This window comes from Dromaius novaehollandiae, chromosome 4 (genome assembly GCF_036370855.1).
Source record: "Dromaius novaehollandiae isolate bDroNov1 chromosome 4, bDroNov1.hap1, whole genome shotgun sequence".
Taxonomy (NCBI): domain Eukaryota; kingdom Metazoa; phylum Chordata; class Aves; order Casuariiformes; family Dromaiidae; genus Dromaius; species Dromaius novaehollandiae.
In genome coordinates, this window is record NC_088101.1 from 14,136,718 (window position 1) to 14,162,652 (window position 25,935).

The 25,935-nt window shown below is 38.8% G+C and overlaps 1 protein-coding gene across 1 annotated transcript in view; it reads right to left on the reverse strand.

Moving 5' to 3' along the window:
- SNCA (synuclein alpha) overlaps nucleotides 1-25,935 on the reverse strand; it is a 74,559-nt gene that overhangs the window by 1,593 nt on the left and 47,031 nt on the right. Inside the window, exon 5 of the mRNA XM_026101193.2 lies at nucleotides 622-711. Within this exon, the coding sequence (XP_025956978.1) occupies nucleotides 622-711 (90 nt within the window). The remainder of the gene's footprint in view (nucleotides 1-621; nucleotides 712-25,935) is intronic.

Genomic DNA, 25,935 nt, shown 5'->3' on the forward strand with positions numbered 1-25,935 from the left:
CCTAATTATCTGTACTTCTGTAAACCTGCCACTTCAATTACTCATGCATTGTAGTCCCAAACATTGTAGTAATATTTTACATAGTAGGATCAGTATTGATTCATGAAAAACAACCAAATAATTTATTCCCATAATTACATTAACCCAAGGGTATAATCATGAATTACCATGCTTTACAAAACATGATGCCAAGAATATGTTAAATGGCCAGCTGTTTAAAGAATCTACACAGATCTGGCTTTTCCCTATATTCCCTATGGAATGAAAGAAAAAGGTGCAAACTTACTGTGGATTATTCAGAAATTGAGGCACAAGTGTTTCCAAAATGCACATAATATTCTCCTGTTAAATATCCTTATTATAAAGTATCACAACAGGTCTTCCATTTCCCAGCAGTATACCCCTAGGAGACCTTGGTCAAAGAGATTGCATTTCTGCCATTTTCTTGCAGCTTACAACACCCGTCCCGTCTGTGTCCAACCATGCTCTGAAGCACGGAGGCACAGAATCATCCTTCTGTCTCCCACCAGTGACCTCTTCCCTGCATTAACATCACTCAAGCAGGCAGTTGCTCTAGTGTGCCTGTGCCTTCATTCACAGAAAATACCACAACAGATTTACCTCTGGAGGCATTTCATAAGCCTCATTCTCAGGATCCACAGGAACACCTGTATTATTCACCATGCCTTCCTGCAGTATACCATCTTCATTCTACATTTAAAAGAAGGAGAGAAAAGTGTGACAGACTATTTGTGCCATCATTTACTCTGAAACACTTTTTTCTTAAAAAAAAAAAAAAAAAATTATTTTCCCTCAAGCAGTAGTTCCTGACTGCGAAGGAAGTTTTAATCCCCTCTGATGAAGAAGGGACAAAAGCTACAGGAAGTCCCACAATAACAGGACCCAACCTGACTCCTTTCCTCCAGTGTCTTGGACATTGTAGCTCTGTTAAGCATTTGACTGCTTAAGTGCCATCATGATTTCCATATAGTCTAGTCAGTGGGGCTACTGTGGTTGTGGGACATTGCCAGGAGGTGTGAAGGACTAGCGGGTGTCAGTTCCAGAGAGTTGTCAGGTTTCCACAGGAGTATCCATGGAAATGACTCTAATCCTCCTTCCATAGAGCAGAAGTGCTGCTATCCTCTTTCTCTCCTGTCAAGAACAGGCCAAGAAATCAATCTAAACAAAAAATATTACCACCAACTTGCTAAATATCTTTGAAAAACATTTTAATCCCATAGCTAATGCTATGAGTCAAGTCATAAAATAAAACAATTTTTTTTCCCTAAACTCCGTAAGACATTGATCTGGAAAACAGTCTCCAAAAAACTGCTCAAGTAGGTTGCTTCAATAGTTTCTGTTTAACTAGACAGGGAAATAGTCACATGAATACAAAAGCATTTGTAAGAGCAGATCAAAAGAACCGGGCAGTATCAGGATACAGAAATGCAATAGCAATTCTATTATGTATTTTATTATGCCATAGCCATAAATCACTATTTTAGAGCTTTACCCTTTTCACACAATATGTTTCAAACAAAGTGGCCAGAAGAGGCAGAACTACTAGAATTCAGACTACTGCATACAGCTTTTTTCTTCAATTGGAGAATGTCATTATATTGGAAAAAAGTTTTTTTCCCTAATAGGTTATACTTTCCAGTGTTTTCTTATGTCAAATAGCATCTTACTCTTTGCAGTATTACTATATGATACATGACACTACATGATGCATCATTGCTTACCTTCTTACACTCTTCTCTGAGCATCTGTTTATGACCATTATAGAAGCGCTTTTATTTTATATGGCAATTTTTATAAGAGCTGCTAGAATTAACATGATTGCAATGGTGCAAGGAATAATTCACTTAGTAATATTATGGAGATGTCATCCTCAAACTAGAGATACTATTTACCTTCTAAAACTTAAACACACTTAAATTATGAAGAACATGCCAGATGGACCAATTCTTGTAGCTGTTGTTACTACAGAAGTTCAGAGAAGTATGAGCTTTGCCTGAGCAAAGACTGTTGAAAGTAGTTCTAAATTATAAGCAAATTGATATGAAAACAGTCTAATTAGCTCCGTGCAACTATTATGGCTATGCTGATTTACACCAGTTGACAGTTGAGAGAAATATACTAAAAAGACAATTACAGGAACTCAGGAAGAACTTCACTTAAACCTGCATGCTGGTAGTGTAGAGAGAAATAAAAAATTAAATAAGGCACAAATAAATCAGACTGAGGTAGTTCTTTAAAATTTGGGGTTTATGGGATAATCATGCCAAAGTAATTTTAGGATATAGATAAAATGGGAAAAAGAGCAGTTAAACCTGTAACTCACCTCTGCTGGTTTAACACAAAGTAGAAATTAATACACAAGACAGGTGGCACCAAACCCTCTTTACCTTCAAACTGTATTTATCATCCTCCTTCAATGATTCCTGATGACTGTCTTAACTCTATGATAGATTAAGTACATGAGGTTGGCATCAGCTTCTGAACAAGTAATGTTTCCACTGTGAGAACTAGAGCTAAGAATTTCTCTCTCCTATGACAAACAGCGATCTGGAACACCAGGGGAAATGAAATGAAAAGATGGGTACATTAATCTTCAGTGTCATGAGAGGTGGCTTAACGTAGAAAACTGTATCCCAGGGCTCTTGAACAAGGGTGGAGGCTGGGTGGAAATACATGGAAAGTCTCCAGATGATAAGACTTACCAGAATGCTCAAGAAGGCAGCACAGCCATTTGGAGTATATTAACTATCTTTACATATTTCTGTAAATTATTTGAAACAACAGGACATGTTTAAATGTCATGCAACTAAAACTGAAATTTCAATCTTAAGTTGAACACTTGTTTAACGCACACTGACCAAAAATTCTTCATCGTAACTGAATTCAGTGCCTCCATCTGTTCTTTTTAATTCTTCCTCCTCTTTAGCCTTTTAATTTTTCTCCTTTTATTATCTTCATACAATCATTTTGTATGTCATAGACACAATATGTATTCAGCAATACCAAGAACCCTACGATGTCAACATTGCAAACAAGAGAAAGGAGATAGGCCTTGCTCAACTCAGTTTCAGGTGCTCAATTTCAAATACTTTTTATCCTGCACATTGTCCTACTTCAGACATGATTTTGAATGACTAATTCTCTTTCACTTCCCCTACCTTTCTCTTCCCCCCTTATAAATAAATAGCTTTTAGCACTGACTTTCATCTTCATCCAGATATTCCTTTCCCTCCTTTTGCTGTTTCACCCTTTTCATCGTTCCTTTCTAGTCTCATTCTTCCTTCTCATTCAGCCTTTGCCAGGTATCAACTCTGTCCTAACCAGATGACCCTTTGTTATATTCTGTCCTTACTTGCTCCTGTGCTCCATCTCTCCATGCATAGGTTGCGTCTTCATCTGCCAAATATGGATCTTTTCTGGTTCTGTAACCTCTTCTTTTTTGCACTTGTGTACTCTAAGCCTATGATATGCAGAATTTATTTCCATAATGTGAATTCTCTGTTGCTGTTACTTTAAACTAGTATTGTAAGCCAGAATGACAGAGAGCATCAGTCAGCAGCTCTCCTGGCACCCTTTTTTCCTACCAAGACTAAAACCTCAATCAGATGTGGCTGTCTCTTAGGATAGACGGGTACAGTCTTTTGGTCAAGATCTACTAATGCCCTCTACACACATGCCTGCTATAAATCAACCTTCTGTGCTGCTCTGTGGCATAGGTAACATGGAGAATTTCCAAAAGCCAAGCGGCAGTCACGAACAAAGCTGCTAATATCTTTATTTAGCGCTGCGTTTTCCAGACGAACTAACAATTTTGGATGTTCAACATGACACCTAACTTTCCAAGCATGAAACTGTCAGAAAAGCTGATCTCCATTACTGTTCTGCCCTGGCTTACCAAAGTATTCAAGCTCCTAGGATTATCTAATCTGTGATATTTAATTACTCTAGCTTATAAACAAGTTTTTAGAAATATTTATGCCTACCTATTTTTGAGAAGGAGAATGAATCCCTATCAAATTTGCCTGAAATAGCTAGCGTGTGTGATGCAAATTTTGCAGCCATTACTGTGCACCTCATCTAACACTTCTGTTCTAAGGACCTACATGTCCTGCCTAGAGCTTGTTCTTTTATTCCAAGTCAATATTTCATTTCTGCTTCCCCCATCATTAAAGAACAGATTTGGCTAGCTATCAGTATGTCAAGTAAAACTGTGCCCAAAATCAGTCCTGAGGTTGCACAAGGAAGAAAGCATGCAGCTTAACGTTATCTACAACAGGAGAACAGAAGGCAAGTGAAACTGCCAGGACTATTAGTAAGGATGAAGCAAATGATTTACCAGCAGAATTTCAAAGAGAAGCTTCAAAGCACATTCACTGTTTGCTTGCTAGGAAGCTCCATCACAGATCTGAACTGTCCATCAGGATTACGGAGACACGATGCCTAAAAAAGGCTGAAATTATCATCCCAAATTCCCTTAGCAAGTTCCAACCACAAGCTTAGGATGGAGATTCCTTCACACCTTCAAATAAAAGAATCAACAGCGATAGTGAAAGGCAGTGATCACAACACTAATTTTTTTTGTGAAGCAAATCATAAGCCATACCAAACCACCAGTGGAACTCCTTGCCTGGGAATGGCTTATCACCTTTATCCAGCAGCAAAAGTAACCCAAACATTACCTGTTATTTTGATGTCCCTGAAGTTCAGATGAGAACAACATCACTCGAGGTCACATTTGTTACATCTGAACATGCAGCACATGTGACCACATCTTTTTAAGGGCAGTATTCTGCCTCAGATATACTGTCCCTCCAAAGCTAGGACATCACAGAAGTAAAAAATCATCTCCAATAATACAGAGTCAGCTAAGGTATGCCTTATATCATCATTTACTTCCTTTAAAACAAAGAAATGCAATTTTACTTTTCCATGATCAATAATTCCATATCCCCATTCAGTTAGGGAAGAAAAATACCACCTAATAGAGCAATTCTTGTTGTATTATGACAGACAAATTTTTTCTGGAACAAAATTCTTTTGAAGCTGCCACCTCTGTTTTTAAACTATATGGAAGAGAAAATACAGAGGGAAAGCTTTGTATTAGAAGATCTGAAAAAGTCATACATAAAGCTCGGAGATGAAAGAAGATTTGGCCTGGAGACCGTTAGCTCTTTTACAGTGAGAACACCCCCCCCCCCCCAAATATATTTACAAATCATGTAATAAACTGTCATAGCGACAGGAAGATGAAATCTTCCACCTGCCTTCCGATTCTTCCAAAGGCAAAAACAAAGAACCCCCAGCAATGCCTGTCCAACCTTCAGGGAAACAGGATCACTTAGGTTGATACTTGTACTTCTGCATTCTCCAGCCTTATGCCCTCAAACCCCAATTTATAGGAAGCAAGCCTCCTTGGCTAGCCAGAACAGAGCACACCACACTGCCATTCCCAGTTACAAGTAATAGTATTAGTTTGTCAGGGCAGGAAGGAGTGTCAATAGCAGAAAGCTTTGTGGTTATCCAACTTGCATAGTCCCAGACCTATGCTCCATCAGGCTGCCTACCCAGCCCTCCTATACATTCTCTGGGAAGTAGCTGCTACTGTGCATGTCTGCTCTTCCAGCAAAACATGCCGTGTTCTCATTTTGAAAAGCAACTTCTGCCAATTTACAAATGAATGGGAGACAGTATTCTTAAGCTACCAGTATGAAATGCTGTATTTGCACAACTCTAGACACCAATTCTCAATCACTGAACAGTTAGAGAATAACTATACCGCAAGAGCAGTGAATGTAAAATAAGGTTTTATTATACACCTTATTTGCTGTAACTGCTCCAAAACTTCAATTCCTCCTCCTCCTTCAGCGTGGGGTTTAATCCTATGAAGCAGTATGTGTGACAGTTAAGTGTCCCACATTTGCAGTAAAGTATTAATCAATTAATTTAAAAAAGTCCATATGAAGGTCTGACCCTGTTTAAATTATATGAATACTTGCCTAAATTTCAAGTTATACATTTTACAAGGAAAAAGTAAACAAAGGATTTTCTTTTACTTCACTTTTTTTTTTTTTTTTTTTTTTTAAGATGAAAAAACACATCCTGCTCCTTTCCTTCACCCTCTTCCCAAGTTCAGAACGCTCATGGTAGAAGGGAAGAGATTGTTGAAGAACCACCACAGATGGAAAACAGACCAAGTGATTTGCTCATGCTATCACACTTCTTCCAGCAGCATGTAGCTAGCCAGTCATCTTAAGGTGAGTGCATTCAGTCTTCTCAGTGAATTGTCTTTGAATGCCAAGCTATTTTCGTCAGAAATAAGTCACTGCATCTCAAATCAGACAAAAGCAACTTTAAAAAGTGTTGTAATTGTAATTTAGTAGTTGATCTAAGCATTATAATTTACTATCTCTCTGGCTAGTAACATTTTTTTCTTTATGAACGCTAAAGGAGTACTGCAATCATGTATATTCTCATGATTACTGATGACTAATTCCTGCTGGGGTAACTTCACATTCTGAGATAAAACCACAGTACTGAAATACCTGACCTTAAAAAGTTTATGCTGGCAAGAGGGGATCACCTTGAAAAATCACATTCGGGCACTCACAGAATGGCTGAGGTCTGAAGGCAGCTCTGGAGATCATCTCATCCAGCCCCCCTGCACAGAGTAGGGTCAGCTGGAGCAGGCTGCCCAGGGCTGCATCCAGTCAGGTTTTGACTGTCTCCCAGGATGAAGACTCCACAAGCTCTCTAGGCAATCTGTTCCTGTGCTCAACTACTCTCACAGCAGGAAAAAAACTCACCGTTAAACAAAACTTCCTGTATTTCTGTTTGTGCCCATTGCCTCTTGTCCTTTCAGTAGCTACCACTGAGAGGAGTTTGACTGTTTTCTTTATGCCTCCCCAGTCATATACAGTATTTATACACATTGATAGGATTCCCCTCCCCAAACACATGCTTCCATATCAGTATATCTAACATTGCCAATTTTCTGTTCATTCTTGAGAAATCTGAAATTTCCCATTTAAGTATTTTGGGAATTAGTGTTTCTCTAGCAGATACATCTACTGTCCATAGTCATTAACTACATACATAAAAATAAGATGGGGGCTGCCCCAAACACATAATAAATTAAAGTAAGATGAGAAGCCATAGCTAACTTCAACAAAGCAGATGATTTTAAACCAAGTATGGTTACATCACACGACTTCTCAGTCTAATTGTTATTGAGTGTTGTAATTATTGAGCAGTTGTGAACCAGGAGAAAAGGCAGTATGGAGAAAGCAGTAAACGAAAAGAGAAGCGACTGGTTTACAAGATAATTTTAATAAGCTTCGTTTGCAAAAACCTCTCAAGTCCCTTTTGTAAAGATCTTTGAGATTCCTAACAAGACGTTCCATGCAGAGCATTGTTAACCTAGCCCAGTCAGTTGTGCACACACACCGGCTGATGTCCAGTGGTCTTGAAGTAGAAATAAGAACGTAAGAAATCACATCCAGGAGCATTATTATCACGTACTAGTGGACTGATAACCGAATATCCCTCCAGTCTAAGCGCATTTCATTTTGGTATTATACATTCTGTAAGAACTTCCTTCAGAAACTGTTAGTCCTTATAATGCAACACTTAAAAATGAGATTCTGGAAAAATTACCTTTTGTGCATCTCCAGGTAAGCTGTTTTGCCCACTGTCCAAATTTATCCCTTGCAAAATGCTGAACTGCAGTTTGCTGCACCAGTGATATGGAAGTTTCCTTTGGGGAAGAAAATCTGTTCTTTCTCCTCCAGATCTCAGGACACTGTAGGGGCTGGACATTTGAACTAAACTGAATTTTTCCATTATTTAACTTATCATTTACAGATGTTTTGACCACAAAGCCCAACTTTCCTGATAGGAGCAAAATTCCTCAAACAAAACCACAAATTCCAAACAACGTGCAAAACAAGGACATGCCAAAGTTGCCTTGATTCATTTGCTTAGTCCTAATACATTCAATACATGGAGCTGACTGGTTATAGCTCCAAGTTGTCAGGTCAGTTTAGGACACCCTAAAGGTCCTGCTCACTCAAACCAATAGTCAATGCTTCCCTATCAGCATAGAACTGGAAGCCTCTGCTGTGAACGACAAATGCGTAGCAGCAGGCTAGTGATTTTACCCTGGTGATACAGTGAGATATAGGCAAGAAACTTATCTGTGCACTAGCTAGAAAGTGGTAAACTCATTTAATTATCCCTAAGCTAAACATATAAGTGAAGAAAATCATGAGAAAGCATTATGCTTACATACCCGTGCACTGCGCATTTAGAACACTCATCAGGAAGTGGGACTACTGCTCCTCTTCTCTTTAAACAGAGTTTAAGTGAAGCAGAAGAGACATTTAATTAAACAAATGCCAGAGCAATAGCACAATTCCATTGAAAGGCTAGCAGTGTCTGCAAGCGCCACAGGCTGCATTTTGAGTCAGTTTTATGCCCTTCAGTTGGCAATGACAAAAAGAGTGAAGAGGATAAAGACTGAGGCCTATTCAGAAAGGAGTAAGTGTGGAGACTGCCTAAGTGTCTAGCTACAAGCCCATCTTGGTGTTCAGAAGTGGGTGCATTAAATACTTGCTGTTTACAAGGGTATACAAAGCGTTGTAAATTCCTAGAAAAACAAGTTTTTCATGTAGAATGTGTATACTACTTCTATTTCCATCCTTTAAAATTCCCCTTGTAGTACCAGTGCTTAAAGGTGATGAGACTGAACTCCATTCAGAGTAGAACAGGAACGTCTTCTTGAGCAATCTTTCTCAAAATCAGAGATACGTTTTGCATTAACTAGGCTGGTAAAATTACCCAGTTACAGCTGGTGATGTTTTGTTATTTACTAATAAATGCATGCAGTTTACAGTGACAACCTCCCCCTCTCCCAGGTCAGGAAGTCAGATGAGTTCTGAAATGACAGACATACATTAATTGCAGGTGACCTAAAATAACAGCTTGCCTAGGGGCTGAGTCAATGTACCATCGGTAATCCATGTAAACAGATCCAGAACACAGAGCCATCTCAGCTTCATCACTTTCAGTTTCCAAATCTATAGTGACATTGAAAACTCCATAGCTAGTGGAAGAAAAAGCTTGAGTTTACCATTTAGAAAGACTGAAGTAATTTTCAACTGCAAAGTAGCAGGAATGATGTATGCTAATCAGTAGTCAAATGAGGGGGCATTGTCCACAGCTGCAGCAAAGACCCAAACTTTTTCAGCTGCGAGTGAAGCAAGCTATAATAAAGACTTGTAAATAGGATACAGGTCATTCTTGGCTTGTAAAAGCTGCACAGAGTTTGGAGGCTCTCAGTCAAATCATCAAGGAAGTGAAAGCTGAGGCAGGCATGTCAGATTTTTTCCACACCCCTAAGAACCCGCTTTTTCATGCAATTAGTGCTACCACTCAAGCCTTCTTTTAAACGTTTTTTTTCTTTAGATAGTGGGAAGAAAGATTACAGACCGTGAGGACAGTCCTTCCTGCTTTCCATCCCACTCTATATACAATATAGATGGTTTCCTTATTGAGAATGCCATCTGCTATCATAAAGAAAATTCAGCCAGAGGTCCCTGAACTGTTTTGAACTCCATAGGACAGACTATTCCGTATCACTGCAGGAGACCCCCTCAGGCTTACACAAAGAAGAGTGTTAGTGGACAGTAATATCTGAGAATTTATGAAATATGGATGAGGAACTGGTATTTTGGAAGAAGGCCAACTTGTGCTTATCTTTACTAAGAAAGGAAAAAAGTGTAGAGTTGGAGCATGACAGACTAGCCCGCTACATGCAATTGCTAGAAAAATAAACATCTGTTTGAAACTAACAAGAGAAAACAGAGAAATGGGTCCAAGCGAAAATCAAAAACAAAATCAAAACACACCATTTCTTCTGTGTCCGTGTAATTCTTCTTGTGGATATGAGATATTTTTATTTTACAAAAGGTTTTGGAGAGTCTTACCTGACATTCTGCTGAACAAGGTAGAGCAGTATACTCCAGTAAAAATTTTAATAGTAACAATAGTTATGGATGAAAAACCACATTGATAGTGGTCATTGTTCAAGCAGTTCTTTCTCAAAAAGAAAGTCTATCAACTACAGTTTCACAGAGATCCTGAGTCCAGTATTACTCAATATTTTCATTAAGAATTTGGAAGAAGGACCAAAGAGTACACTGACTGTATTTTCATACTTTAACACTATGGAAGGTGAATAAATACCCTGAATTTATTTTTGTTGCTCTTACTGCAACTCAAAGTTGCCCTGACAAAATTGAAAGAGTGACTGAAATAAATAACATGCAACTCAATAGGAAAAAACATTAAAATACTGCACTTAGATATTGACCAAATACAAAAAGAAGAGCAACTGGTTTACACAAAAGAATTACAAAGTCAACAAAGAATAATATGAGTCATGCACAGTCATGTCATGTTACTGCAAAAAAGGCTGGGGCAATTCTCTCATATGTCTTAAAAAAGCATGTGAGGTGATCTATTTGGTCTAATCCAGCCCAGGGATGCCTCCTCTTTAATACACAATTCAGTCTACATGATGTATTTTAAAGACAGATGTTGAGAGAGCCCAAAGCAGAACAACAGGAATGATCCAGTGCCTAGAACATATGAGGAAAGATGAAAGAAGCTGTGAGAAAAGTATGAGTGAATGGGTTATATAAACTTACAGAAATCACCTGAATTAGAATTCTTCAAGAACAGGTTGGCCCTACGTCTGTCATGAGTTCTAGAGGACTAGTTAAACCCAGCTCTCCTCCCCTTCCAGGCAGGAGATTCTGATCCCTAGGAACCTATTACTGAGAACAGCCTTCAAGTATCGTATCTGAGCTTTGTCTTCTTGAAATAAAACTAGAATATAATAGTACATTCTTGACTGGTCATATAAACTAAACCAATGGAAAAAGTTAGCTCTGCAGTCAGCGTATAAATAAGCAGTGTTCAGAGTTGGGTCCATTTGGATTTATTTTAATGTCAGTAAACGTGACTTTTAATAGCTTAGTCCCAAACAATGCTGTAGTTGTTTTATCATGCTTTACAAAATACTGCTTGGATATCATTAGCATATTCAAAAACTACAGTTTTTAGTGCAGATAAATTCCATAAGAGGTTGTTGTGTAGGCTGCTTGAGAATATATTCTCTTATTAAGAGAAGAAATTAAAGGAAGAAAATAAGTTCCCTCTATAAAAATACTCCCCTCAGGTAAATTGTTTGTTCAATACTTTACCATTTAAAGCAGCAATTTCTAGAACATAATTAGTTCTTCTGTTCTTAGAAAAAGTCCCATATATAGAGTTGCAGAACCAGTCACCCTCTAGCATCAACAGCACTAGCTTCCTACTATTACACAATCCCAGAGACAGCACACACCTTCTCAGTTCTGTAACACATCTTCTCTGTGTAGTATATTCACAAAGTAATGAAGTAGCTTCACTCATTTGTAATCTGTCCATGGAAAAATGCCAGACAACAAAATAAAAATAAATATACATGTATACATAAATACACACATATATATACACATACATATAAGCCTGTATGTATACGTACAAAGTCTAATAAAACCCTATTTGCTTTTAATAGAATCAACTCTTCACTGAGCAGCAAAATATTATAACTACGGTCAAATTCTGATATCTTTATGCACGTATGGTAATTTTGACAAAGTCTTTCTGAAGCAGAGAAGAATGCTTTATGAAATGAGAAACTGGCAAATACATAGAAGAATTTCTACGTTTGGTTCATCACAAACCTGCGAGTGAAACTCCTTGTTCTGGGTTAGATTCATCTTGGCTAGCTTTAGAAGTACACAATACCTGTGTAAAAACTAGTCACACCAGAATCTCTATAGTCAAAGGACAGAAATACTCGCTTTCAGGGTACGTATCACCTGATACATGAATCGCAGACCAAATGCCATGGGCTAGAGCTCCATTGACTGTACAGGAGCCCCAGATAGCTCAGCCTCCACATATCGATTGCTGAACCTCAGTTTTTTGCCCGCTGAGCAACTGGCAGCCAGTGCGTCTGGAAGGAACACCTCTAATTTAGTGGGGATCTGTGCTGAAATAGGGCATCCCTGTGTCTCTTTGATGAGAGCTCTGCAGGTACAGCGAGAAGAGGATTGCATTTTTTCCCCATTCACTTTTCCTCCAGGGCAGGAGTGAATAAGCTAAAGCAATCAGCATCAACTCTTTTGCTTTCCCTCTTCAGCACTTGGAGCTGTGGGCAATAACCAACAGGAGAGCTAGTGGCAGCATGGCTCCCATTGAGGCTGTAATTGATTGGCAGGATGCCATGTTAGTGAAGTAGTTATCTTTCAGTTCTTATCGGTGAGCATCTTCCTTTGAGGTGTTCCCTCAATTCCAACATGTTACAGCACTTCACCTCGCTGAGGAAGTTTAAAATGCTTCTTTTAAGAAACCAGCCCTTGCTTTGAAAAACACCTGCAATGATTATTTGAGCTCTAAAAGTTTTAGGAATATTTCATGCAATTCGAATCAACTTAGCAGCAGACCAAACACTATGAATGACTAGAGTCAGCCTGCATTTTAAAATTTGTATTCTTGAAGTATTCCTCCTTTTCTGCAAGGAAGTATACAGCTATTCAGTATCTTCATCTGCATTGGGAAAGATTATTTTTCAGTCCACTGGCATGAAACAGGTATCAGCATGATAGCCCTAAACTCCACAAAAGATTACTTTTCTCCTGTAGAAGGAGGAGTAATTATTTTTAAAATTTCTGTTTTTAATGTAAAGAATTACTTAATATAATTTATCTAATAAGCTGCAGAAGACAAGGAGACTCTTAAAGGGCTAGTAGCTAAATATACAATACTTCAGTATCTCTGGTTTCTTTCCGTCTTCCCCCCACTTTGTTACTCTTATCTTATGCTTTTCATTCTAGCTTAGATGAAGGAAAACAGACTCAAGCCTCCTGTCCTCTACACCATGCAGGAGTGGAGTTCAAAACAATATAGCCTTTTCCAGGCCAGATTCTGATACGATCTATGTCAACATAAGCCTGGTGTAACTCTTCACCTCACTAAGCCATTTTTATATTCATATCTGTACCACAGGGAACACAGTCTGTCTTTATGATCTTGTTTCTCTGGCTGTTCTCAAAGTGATATATATTACAAAAATCTTTACTACTTCTCCATATATAGAAAAATAGAGTGCAACTTTGGAAGGGCCCTGAGGAGTCACCCAAGCCCAACCTTTATGCTAAGCAGGTTCAGCTTTACCCAAATCATTCTAAACAGATGTTTGTCAAAAGCCATCCTGAACACCTCCAGTGACAAAGATTCCACAGCATCCCCAGGCAATCTATTCCTGCGGCTAAATACTGTTACCCTTAGAGCTTTTCCCTGATGTCTAATACAAATCCCCCTCACTGCCATTTAACACCAGTATACCTAGTCCTATTCCCAGTGGATTCAACCCCCTTTCTCTTCGTAGCAACTTTTTAGATACTGAAAGACTGCTGCCCTGACTCATTTCAGTCTTTTCTTCTCTGGACTAAACAACCTTATTCTGTTCATGTTTTCCTGTAAGTTAGAGCCTAGACCTCCAACCATCTCTTCCTCCTCTCCACCTTTTCCTGATCTTCCTTGATTGCTGTTACCTGGAACAGGATTCGGTACTTTTGCTGAGTTATTATTGGTGCAAATTAGAACAGAAGGATTCTTTTGCACACCCAATATATTACTGTTTTATAAACAGGATTCCTTTTTTTCCCCCCACATCAGTGTGACAATATAGTGATTCATTTTGCTTTTAAGCCACTGCAACTCATAGGTTCTCCTCTGCACAGCAAGGATCAGTCTAGTTCATACTTCCACATCCTGAATTTTGGATAGCTAACTACACTAAGGACAAGTACTATACTTATTGAATTGTCCTGCTTATTTCTGACCATTTCTCCAGTTTGCTAATTTATAATTTTGCATTACCACCTTGTCCAGCAAGGTTCAGTGATCTACATAATTATTATAAATGGCCTAGTACCAAACTACAGCAGAAAGGCTATGTAATTCTTGTTTTGGAAGCTAATGATATAATACAGTTCTCTAACCTATTGAGCATCCACTACCTCGTATTTCAGGTGCTTGTTTATGAAAACTATACACAAGATATCACTAAAGTCAAGATGCAGCTTCTTTGGGTCTGAAACAGAGCCAAATAGGTCAAAGACACTGCTTCACAAGCTGTCAGAGGAAAAGGATGCCAAGTTCCAGTGTCTAAAACAGAAAAACCACCTCACCAATGCAGTTTGATGACCTACTCATCCATAGACAGAGCTTCAAAGGCGAATTGTTACTGCACCGTTTTTACCAGAAAGAATCTCCTATTCATAAACTCCATCAATACATTTGAAATTAAAATTTTAAAGAATCAAAGAAACAAGTTTGTTAGAATTGTTAGAATGACATTTTCCCTTCCTGCTCCTTATTAACCACAATAGCTCCCCAAATTTTAAGTGACAGGCAGAAGTCTATTTTCTACACCCAAGAATGAACTGGAGTCAGAGTGTTGTGATACAGCTCCACTTTAAGTGTTGGTTGGTCCCCCAGCTACAAAGAGTATAAGGAAAAGGAAATAGCCTCTCTTCTACATCTGCTTTTGTGGCTCAAGCGAGAGGATTCAGACCATGCTTCAGCTACCCTCCCAATAATATTTAAGCATATGCAAGGAAATGATCCATGTTAGCCATGGAGGTAGTGTGCAGAAAAGTAGCTGAGACAAAACATTCTTTCTGTTCACTACATCCAAAACTATAGATAAAACCACATTTAAGTCAGGAAGGTTTTAGTGCAATATTACTAGCATAGCAATTGCATTCATTACACTCTCTGTATGGGGCATAAATAGAAAAACAAAAACCATTTTTCTTCAAATTCATGGCATAATACTCACATAAATGTGATTTAATGAGGTTCAGCTGAAGCTGAATAATTGCATGTATGTCATGAAAATGCAAATAATTAAAGTTCATTCTATAGAGATGAGTGTACTCAGTTAAAATGCCAAGTAGGAATAGAGAGAGCATGCAGTTCACATGGAGCAAACCATTTATAGTCACTACAACTCTCTCCCCTACAAGTCATATTCACAGTTGATGTAATCGGTGATATGCTGTCCAGAGCAATCGATGTCTTCAGCATTTAGGCTCTATCACAGAGCCATTTTGTATTTTACAAGTCTAGAGATTTTTCAGTCCTGAGGATGATGCAGAGATCGGCAAGACCATTCTATGCTTCAGAAAATCGTGCATTTCTGACACGAGTCCCTCCAGCTTGAAAACACCACAAAAACTATCTGCTACCACCCATAAAGGTGTTTCTCTACATTTGTTACTTGGTGATCATTCAGGTAAGGATGAGAGCTAGATCTCGAAAATCACTCATGCAGAATTGAACACAGACAACTCACTTGCATGGTTACCACGGCCCAAGTGTTTGCAAATGCTCAAGCAGTACCATCAGTTAGGTGCCCAGCTGATCGATTTAATGTGCAAATGCCATTTTAGCAATGAGCCAAGCTATAGAATACTCATTGGAATATGAGGCAAAAAGTAAATGTAGTTTTCCATGTACAGAGATACTAAGTGGCACTCAGTAGTAAGCTATATCATCTTCTTTTAGTCGTGATTTCTGAATCATTCATCTCCATTTTGTTTCAGTTATCCAGTGATAAATATTTGTTCAGTTCCATCACAAGAGTGCTTCAATGGCTGCTGTTAAAGTATGGTAGTTTTTGCAGTGATTTAACATAAGGCCAGTTAATATTATTTCATAAGTGCTGTTCAACAAGCAGATTCAATGAGTAAGCACACTACTGAAAATAATGGTGGTTCCTGTTATGTATTTGCATCATCTCTATAAAAGAGCAGGCAACAACCAGAGTTTTTTTTATTCTTTGGTTTAGTTGCCCATCTGCCAAGAATTATCTAGGAAAAGGCAGTGTCACTGGAAACAACAACATTTTTAATCCCTTATGTACTTGCAACAGTCCAAGCATATATATGCAGTGTGATGCTCAGTCGCGTACATTTAGTTCGACAGGAGGCACTTCCGCCAGGACATGCTTGGATCACCCAGCAGCCTCAAAATCTAATCACAGAATAATAGCTACTACCACAAATGTTCAGAAGAATTTTTCCAAAGGGATCCTTTAAGAGATTCAGCGGATTCTTTGCCGAGAACAAAAATGACAGATGTGAACACAAGTGATCTGGTAACAGAAACTTAAAACCTAAAACTTAAAATTTTTTCACCAAATCAATTGAAAGCATCTGCCTAAGTAGTTAGTTCCATGGAAGGCAAAGCTTTTACTTTGCTTAATACTTATAGTAGTGAATCAAGAACTAACTTTAGGAACTTGAAATGTTTCAAGAGCTAAGAAAATACTGCTTAGCATAAGGTATAAGTTATTTGAAATCTGATGCAAACCATTTTTGATCCAGTGAGATAGACTAACTCAGCATTTATCTATCTGTAATTATACAAATTATTGACAAGAGAGCTCTTCTACTGTACCCTCTATGCAAGAGGAGCAGTAAAGTTCACATAAAAGAACAACATTGAAGCAAAGCATGCCATTTCATGTTCCAAGACCCACACAGAAACAAAGACTTATGCAAGTCAAAGAAAAATCTCAGAACACAGATATGAGACAATGTTCCTGCAATCTAATGATTCACTTCATAAACAGAACCCTTACAGCACTAAAGTTATTTTATACAGTGCTGCTGTTTACCTTGTGCCAAAGAAAAACGCTCCAGCATTTGTATTGTGTGGGTGATGCTCCACTTCCCAATTGAGTAGCAGGTGTAGGTAAAGTATTCTAAATTGGCTTGTACCACTACAATGACTCAGTGATCACTGAGCAAGTGGGAGGATCTTAAGCATTTGATATTGCTTCTCATATTCTCGCTGCCACAAATGCAAATATTACAGACTTTAAACTCATTTTTATCTTGCTATTTTAAAATCATATAGGGGAGACCTGAATCATTCAACAGCCTGTTAAATATTTGGCAGTTGGGAAAAGAGGGTTTTTAAAATTTTATTTCCCACGATTGCTTAACTGGTTTCAAATCTAGTTTCAGTTCCTTCACGTCAATACAGTTTATAACCATTTGCCAATTTCTCCAAAAGTGATGCTTAAATTGAAAAATGACATTTCTCCCAAGCTTGAATGAGAAAAGGCAGAATTAATATAGGCAGAAAATGGGGTTCATAACCTCATGAGTTACACCCTCTGTATGCACAGAATGTATATATCTTGGGGGCTTCCATAAAATACATTTTCATTACTGTGATCCCTTTTCTCATTAAGTGTTTTGCAAATAGTGGCTGGAGATATGCTCAACTCATCGCATTAATGTAAAATTAACAGTCCTCTTCAAAGGCACAGGATGCCAGTCCTGCTGGCACCAATACATGAAAGCACTTCAGCATGTTAATCTCATTGAAGTATATGTGATTGTATTTCATCATAAAATTAATCACATACCATTAGGATATTTGGCTTTTTAACCAACAAGCTGAAATTAAAACCCTAGGAGTACTCTGATTTAACCAGTCCTGTTGGTCAGTCTCTCCTTTGTTAGCAACTTCAGGAGAGAGCACTCCCTCATCCTCCCACATTGATGCTTTCCCATGCTTGTTAGCTTGTCTGTTAAATTAATGACTCATCTACATTATAAAACACCAGTTCAGACTCTTCACATATCACCCTGAGTGCACAGCTTCAGAATCCCTACTCTGAATAATTTAGGTTTCAGCCCTGCAAACACAGGGAAGAAATTCATGGATCTCAGAGCAGGCCTAGTACTTCAACAATGACTTTATAACTTCACAGAAAATACCTTTTTGTCATAATCCCCTTTTTAACCCAGTATTGGGCATCTCCTGAGCATTTGTTACCAGCCAAAATATTACGTTCAAATTGTTAAACTGCATGAATGCCCAGGCCACCACTGCTGACATACGCCTATGTTCATGTACAGCCACGAAGAATTAGTAGTGCATCCAAGCCTAACCTAAGTTGGCTGGAAGAGTGTTGACTAGCTTGTTCAGCTGTATGAAAAACCTAGAGTAAACAATGAATGCGCTGTACTACAAATTAATCTCTTCAGGGGAGAAAATTTCTCTCTCAAAATTTTCTCTATAAGGCATTATATATTTCATGTGAATTAAAAGGCCACCAAAAAGAACTGCAGGTTGGAGGGAGGGCTGTTTCCAATAACCCATTGCCACTTCTTTCCATATTCCACCCATTGCTATCACCTTACCACAACTGTGCATGAGACTACTGCCTTGGAGGCATTTTCTCCTTTCTGTTAAAGAGTAGGATGAGCCAAGAAAGCAAATGCCATCACCCTAAGTTAATTAAAAACAAGGTTTATGTAGACCCAAGTGTTTCCAGGAACCAGGCTGAGGTCTCTTGCAGCAGGCAGACTACATTTATTTTCAGGTTGCTGCAAACAGCAGGGAAGGAGGCCAGCCCATGCAGCCTGCAACAAGCAGAGTTACAGGATGCACGTGGAGATGGCCCTGGGAACAGCTGGGGCCCAAGCCACAGAGTCAGGCACTGCCACTCCTAAGCCCCATCTCCCAAGTCACTGTGTGACACCATGCCAGTCCCTCCATTACTCCTTTGTCCAGCTGTAAGCCTCCAAGCTCTGACCTGGTGCTGGCAATCCTCCATAAAAGAGAAATATTAATCCTACTGCCCCTAATGTGAGTCTTTCCTCTAAACTGATCTTTCTTCACATCAGATAGGTAGGCCATATTACATGATTCACAGCTCCTTCCTTATATTCATTTTCATTTCCATTAACTTAGTGTTTCTGCAACTCCACTTTTTTTTTCCATTTGGCAAACCACTTCTTTTTATTAACTTTAACCACAAGTAATTTGGTCTCACGCTCTAGATTAAAACTGATTTCACACAGGCAAAGTGCACTGTTAGCATAAACAAGGGAAGTTAGCCCAATTTGTTCTCTACTAAGACTTCAAAATCGTTGACAATCATGCTGAGCACCCAATAGCCTTTATCAGGCAGACTAATAGAATAACTCTCCCTCTTAACTTTTTACTACCAATGTGTCATTTGAAATAATGATTAGAGCTCAGACATAGTAGCACAAGAAATCAGATAGATATGTAAGTGATATATCAGGGCTGTACAGCTCCTTGACATGTCACTTCCTTAAAATATATATTTTCTAAGTATTCAGGACCACATGCTTAGCAGGTGCGTATCAGAGCAGTTCCTCTGACATTAGATCTCATGATTGATCACTGCTTATCTACCAAGATTATAATTTACCTCAAGTCATTACAACCCTAAATGGGAAACTCACTAAGGTTACAAATCTCTTTGGAGAGATTTTTATACAGTTCTAATTGAACACTTCAATGTAATATTTAACTAACTGGAACATAAAATACCAATACAAATTCAGAGAGAGAGAGAGAGAGAGAGAGAGAGAGAGAGAGAGAGAGAGGTCAATCATATTTCCACAGAAAGCCAACTAAGAAACAAATCTCAGTATACACAAAACTGAAGACCTGAGATAGTCCTGATTAGGCATAAACACTTCCTTGTTTGATCACACTGCACAAACGCAGATAATTTGGTAGGGACTTTCTTCTGAATGATCTCACTTGTTCTATTGAAAAACAAGCTGCTCCACAGTAGCTGATGGAGCTTCAGTTGTACACAAAACTACATTCATAAGCTAGTTTTTATGGAGAACATAATATCGAAAAGAACAAAAAAGTCTTAGGAACACTATCAACAAACATGAAGTTCACACTAATGAGTATATGGATAGAACTTCATGAAAAATAGTAATTTTCTTAATATTATACAACTAGCTGTCTTCTACCATGTTGAGGAAAAAATAACTTGTATCAAGTAATAGAACTTTAATTACGTGAATGATCCTAAATGAGGAAATTACTCATTCTGTCAGTCTGAGGGCTCACACTGCTGCTGTTAATCATTTCCTGGGCTTTACTCTGAAAAATAGTAATAGCGTGACAATCTAAGCTCTCCTTTTGCAATAACCATGGCTAAAATGGTCATTTGGATATTACATTTTGGGCTCATGTGGCATAGTAACCATTCCTTACTTTTATGTTCTGGTATTGCTCCATCATAACATTTTTTAAATGACACAGTTTTGAATCTCATTTAAAGCAATTATTGTTGGTTTTTTTTTTCTTTTTCTTTTCTTTGAATGTGACAAGCAGTTTCCACTTCCAGTTATAAAAACTGAACTTTTACAGTCTTAACAATTGCCTTGGAATTTCCAGGCTATAAGTTCAGGAGAAAGAAAAGATTATAGCAAGGTAAGTCTGTTTGGGAGGGATGAACATTTCATAAAAGAACAGGCCAGGATCTCAGATGGGGGAAGACAGGTGTCATTGAGCATCTGCTCCAGGACATTGATTGCAGAAAATTTTCCCTGAGTCCACAAAGATTTGCTCAAATATTCCTGGTCTCCATTAACACTCACAAAACTGTGGATTTGCTTGCATTATACAGTCAAGTCAGAATGCTTGCGGCTTTATCTGATAGCTTTACAGTACCAAATGATTTGACAACTTGGTTGTCACCTTGCAGTAAGTAACTAGGAAGGTTTAAATTGAGGAATATCTCCCTGTGGTGTGACATGCAAGAGATGGAAATAAGTGACCTTGAGTCAAAAAAATGTAAAATCAAAGTAACCTGGATGTCAAGTGAGAAGCCTCATTTGCATATTTATGGACCAAATACCACCTCCCACAGAGTTAGTTAAATTCAGCTCCAGCCAAGTTTGCTTCAGCCAAGTCAAAGGCACAAATCCTGATGCATGGCTCACTCCACACAGGAAGGGGAAAGCTTCTTTGCTAAGTCTGGCTGCCAGAGTCAAACCAAAAAATCCTACAGGGCAATTAAGACAGGATGGGTCAGCGTGTAATTTTTAGCACCTGTGCCCTGGATCCACTATTCTTAATTTCCTCCTACAGGACGAGCAACTGTACTCCTTAGCTAGCCAAAATCTAGTATTCATTCCTCCTCTTGCCTGCCTGTACACCCTTCTGGCACAAAGGTGGCTGGGCACAGAAAATAACCTGCTTCATCCATGCTACATGCAGTGATATGTTTTGCTGTCAGACAACCACCTCAGACCTGAACACATCAGAGAGGGGCAGCCCATAGCTGCCAAGACTCCAACCAAGCTGAGCTCATGCTTTACAGGTCTTTACTTTTCTGCCTGAAATGTATTTGTTTGCCCTTCTGCTTTATTTTCAATGTGTCAGGCTTTTTAGGATCACAATGCCCAAACCCAGCAGCCATTTGATGCCTGCCGTCAAAGTCACAGCTTATCTGCTGTCTGGTCCTTCAGGAAGCATCTCACAGTCCTGGCCTCACTGAGCTACTTTTCAGTTTGGGGAACAGGAATCCACAAACATCAGCCCTCACTGGCATTTGTTAGCCAGCACAGCCCTGTTGCAATGAACACTCCTGTGGCAAGTTTCACAGGCAAATATCCTGGCCCATGGGAGCAGACAGAGCTGCACTTACCCTGCCTTGAAAGACCTGCTCCAAGCCTCAAGCTTGTTGCCATTTGTCTTTTCATGCAACAGCTTCACCACACTGGCCTGGTATTTGAAGACTGCCAAAATGCAGTAGTCTTCATACTCCCCAGCATCCCACTAATTCACAGGGGGTGCATCTTGCTTCTGCTCCATCAGTCAGACTCTACATTTTAATTGACCATGAGATTTGAAATCTGTTCTGTAAACTGTCCATTAGGTGTTTAAGTGCTTTTACGATGCTGGGATACTTATCAAAATACTAAAGGAACTTTCCAGTTTCAAGATAACTCTTCATTCCTTTCCACAATACATTTCCTGTAGACATGGTAATCTGACACTGCTCAATAGCCCATATTTAACTAATTGCAAAGTAAAAGTTGTTTTTCAGCATAAGAGTTTAACAAAGTAATTAACTTTGGATGCTGAGCTTGCTTCTGAGTGAGCACACCATACAGAAATCTCAGGCTGAGTTTCCACTGGAAAGTTTTGCTGCAACAGTGATACATACATTGGGATTATGACAACAGTCAGTCTTTATGGGTATGTCTAAGCCAGCAACAACTCTTATAACACAGCTCTTTTGCCAGTATGGCCTATTCGAAGAAAGTTGTTTCAACTAAAGCTTTTTTTTTTTTTTTTTTTTTAACTCTTAAAAGCTATATTGACATTTGGGATTAAGTTGCTCAGGTAGTTGTACCAGTATATCCCAGCCTTTTAAGTATAGTCAGTTCTACAGATATCTATCATGAACCTTTCACATATACACAGAGTCTGTGTAAAATTTAACCCTGCTTTTGCCAGGACTGGGATTGTGTAGGTCTGCCAGCACTTCTTCCACAACATTCCTTTCCTTTTCCATTAATTGTTAGACTATGAAGTTAGCCATTTTCTCCCAAAGCAAGATGACTGTTATGAAAGAGCCTATTTTGAAGCCTGCGAAATTCACAAACTGTGCTTTGAAGCTGCCCTTTAAGAACTGCACAGCAGGATACAGCTCCCAGTCCCTCCCCTCCACGTACAGCCTCTCCATTTTGCATACTGCTTCTTAAGGGCCATTTGAAGTGTGATGAACTCTGCAACATTACACAGCCAAATAATCCCAGAAGCTGCCATAGTTTTGAAGTCAAGAGCATGCCATGTTTACTTACAATTTCTATTTCTTCAGGAAATCTTGGAGGGAGAAGCTGAAATAAAATACTCACTGCTGATATAAAGCAGTGCCTTCCAAATGCAAACAAATCTTCATGAAGAGACAGTTCAGGTACTGTGACTTTACCAGATGCAACCATAACACAATAACTGCTTTGAAAAAATCTCTTATGATTATCCTCACCTTTTTTGGAATAATCAATCCCCTGAAATTCAGGTAATGTTGTTCTTCAAAGGGCTACATTAAAGATACAAGCTAAGTGAAGCACTGGAGGGGAGAAGAGAAAAAAAAAAAAAGTCAAATACCATCTGCTCTCCTCCATCTAATATGTATCAGTATTGCTGGTGTTGCCAACATTAGTCACTCTCCTCATGATATCGGGTGTTTTTCTCATCATCTCAGCTCCTACAATCAAAATTACACAGTTGTTCTTTACTTCAAAGAAAAAAAATTCCAACCCACATGATGTGTGAGAAAACTAGTGCAAAAAAGTCAAAAGCTCAGAAAAGCAACTTAAGCCCTGTATTTGTTACTTTTTATGATCTCAGACTTAAAAAATCTCTCTTTATTATTATTAATCCTGAGTGTGAGGGATTTAGGACCGGTTTGGGCTGGTGAACCTATGATACTAACTGTACTCCAGGAACTGTTTTCCAAGGTAATTCAACTTGGGTACCAAAGGAATAACTAGATTTAAGATTCAGAAGAGCATGTTGAGTCTTGAAAATCTGGTCTTAACTATGAGCACAGAATACTTGAAAAATCCAGTCCCATTTTTATTTTGATATAGCTCTTGACAGAATTCAGTTCAACTCTCTGCCTTTGGAAGCTAGACAATGCTCAAACACTAAAGCACGTATATCATAAGTCTCATTTCCTGCTTATCCAAGCACAGACTGCATTAGCATCTAGAAGAAAGGAGTCAGAGTTCTGTCTTTCCTGCAAGCTTCACATTGTCACGATTAAGTGCTATTCAGCTGCTTCGCACAATTTATATTTTTAAGTGAAGTGAAGAAGATTTTTGCTATTCTTTAACAAGATGCACACCACAGTCGCTGTCTGCTAACACCACAATGCAGTTCATGACAAGCACTGGAGGCACTGTGCTTTAGAGGGACCAGCACATCCTAGGTTTGGCAAGCAGAGGAGGGAAGCACCACCAGTGCTGCTCCCAAGTGCTTTGCATCCCCATCAGTCAGCACAGCTGAGCTGGGTCCCATGTCAGTTGGATTCCCTTAGGTGTAGCTGGCACCATGAGCTAGGAATTGTACTGGCATTCGGGAGAGGCACTTAACACCGCACTCTGCATCGTACCCTGGGACACGTTCCAGCCAAAACCTCAGCCCCAGCCCAAGCCCGTAACAAGATCGAAGTCCTTAACCCTGTAATTTTGCTTGTTCATTTGAACTTGAAAGTGTGTGCTGTGCTATATAAAATCAGTTAGTTCTTGCCAAACTAAATTACAGCCTGTATCTTTGGAAGTGTAAAATGCTGTGACTAATGTCTGACTCACGTAAAGCCTGCATCACTAACAGTATCTATTACAGTCAGAAATCAAAGTACTTTCCCTCAGTTTAGAAGACATTTTGATGCCATATGTGCTAAGGAAGAAATATGCACAAGCCTAGATATCTAGTGCAAACAGTCTCGAAATAAGAGTATCATAAGGAAAAAAAAAAAAGAGGTAATTCAAATAGCCTATGGAAAAAGCATCCTTTGAAATGATTATTTTATCACCTGTGTGCTCATTTAGATGAAATGGTATTTAATTCTCTTGTTCCTTCCAAAGAAGTATTCCAAGTTGTAAGTGGAATATTTCTACCTTTCTTATAAAAGGTTAACAACATCAATAGGCCCTATCTTCGTATTCAAATGATGTTTCTCCAGTTTTCAAAATTTTACTCTTTTGCTAACTTACAAAGCTGATACGGAGACTTCTGCAGAGTGATTACTTTGGAGGCAAAAATTAACAGTCACTTTTTTAAGGGGAAAAAGAGAGAATAAGCATATGTTGTACTCACCTAGAACACAGATAAATCACCCATACTGTACATAGTCAACTTTCTCTTACCTCAACTAATGCACCTCACCCTTTAAGTTTTACCTGTGGGAATCCCCAATTTAAAAAAGTTACCCTCCTTTGCCTAGATTTGAAAACAAACTCCATGGCCTTCCTTCAGCCCATGCATTTAGGGTTTTTTGCACAGAAACCATGGCACGGTGAGTGCTAAGGCATACTTTGGGCCACGTACTACAATGGAGCCAGGCTACTGACCCCAGACCTGAGAACTAGGAAACTTCCCTCACATCAGGTAATTTGGACTTTGTTGAGGCAATTTTCAAGCTTCTTGTCAGTGTTTAAATTCTTTGCTGGGCTGGGGAGTAAGGACAAAAGGATGGGGTGTGTGTTGGGGGGGGGGGGAAATGAACCAGCAAGTCTTTTTTCTTTCTCCCATTACATAGTATCTGAGGCATCTAATGATCTTAAGCGTGCCTATTCTGACAACACTCCTGTGAGCATCATGTCCATGTCACAGACTAAGGAATTAAAAAATCCTCAGGCACTCAGGGGTACTTAGGTGCTTAAATCCATTGTTTCTTATTACCATAAACACCAGATACACAGAAACCTGGAGTTTCTACTAACGACACCCAGCAGCTCAACTTACTTTTATCATCAGCTCCCTGATGTCCTGATCCTGCTTAGGATTTTACACACACACACCCCTACACCTAAATTTATGTAACCACGTAGAAGAACAAAATTGAGCACATATTATCCTTATCCTTTGCAGGAACTGAGCAATAGGTTTCTTTTCATGCCACTTGTGGGAAGCAGTTTTCAGAGTTGCTTATAATATGCTTTCTATACTTTCCAATGTGAAATACTGCAATCAGTAGCTTCCTTATAACACTTACTTTTCCAACGGAGCTATGAAGAAAACAGTACTTCAGGATATTTGAAGGTTTCCTATAAAATTACATCTCTCTCTCTCGTTCACTGCAGAGATTCCAATCCCAAAACAAAGCCATTCCTCTCCCATTTTTAAAAACCAAGTGGATTAACTACTTAATGAATTTTGTGCTTTTCCCACAGTGTGGCTGCAAGCTTCAGCCTATTTTCC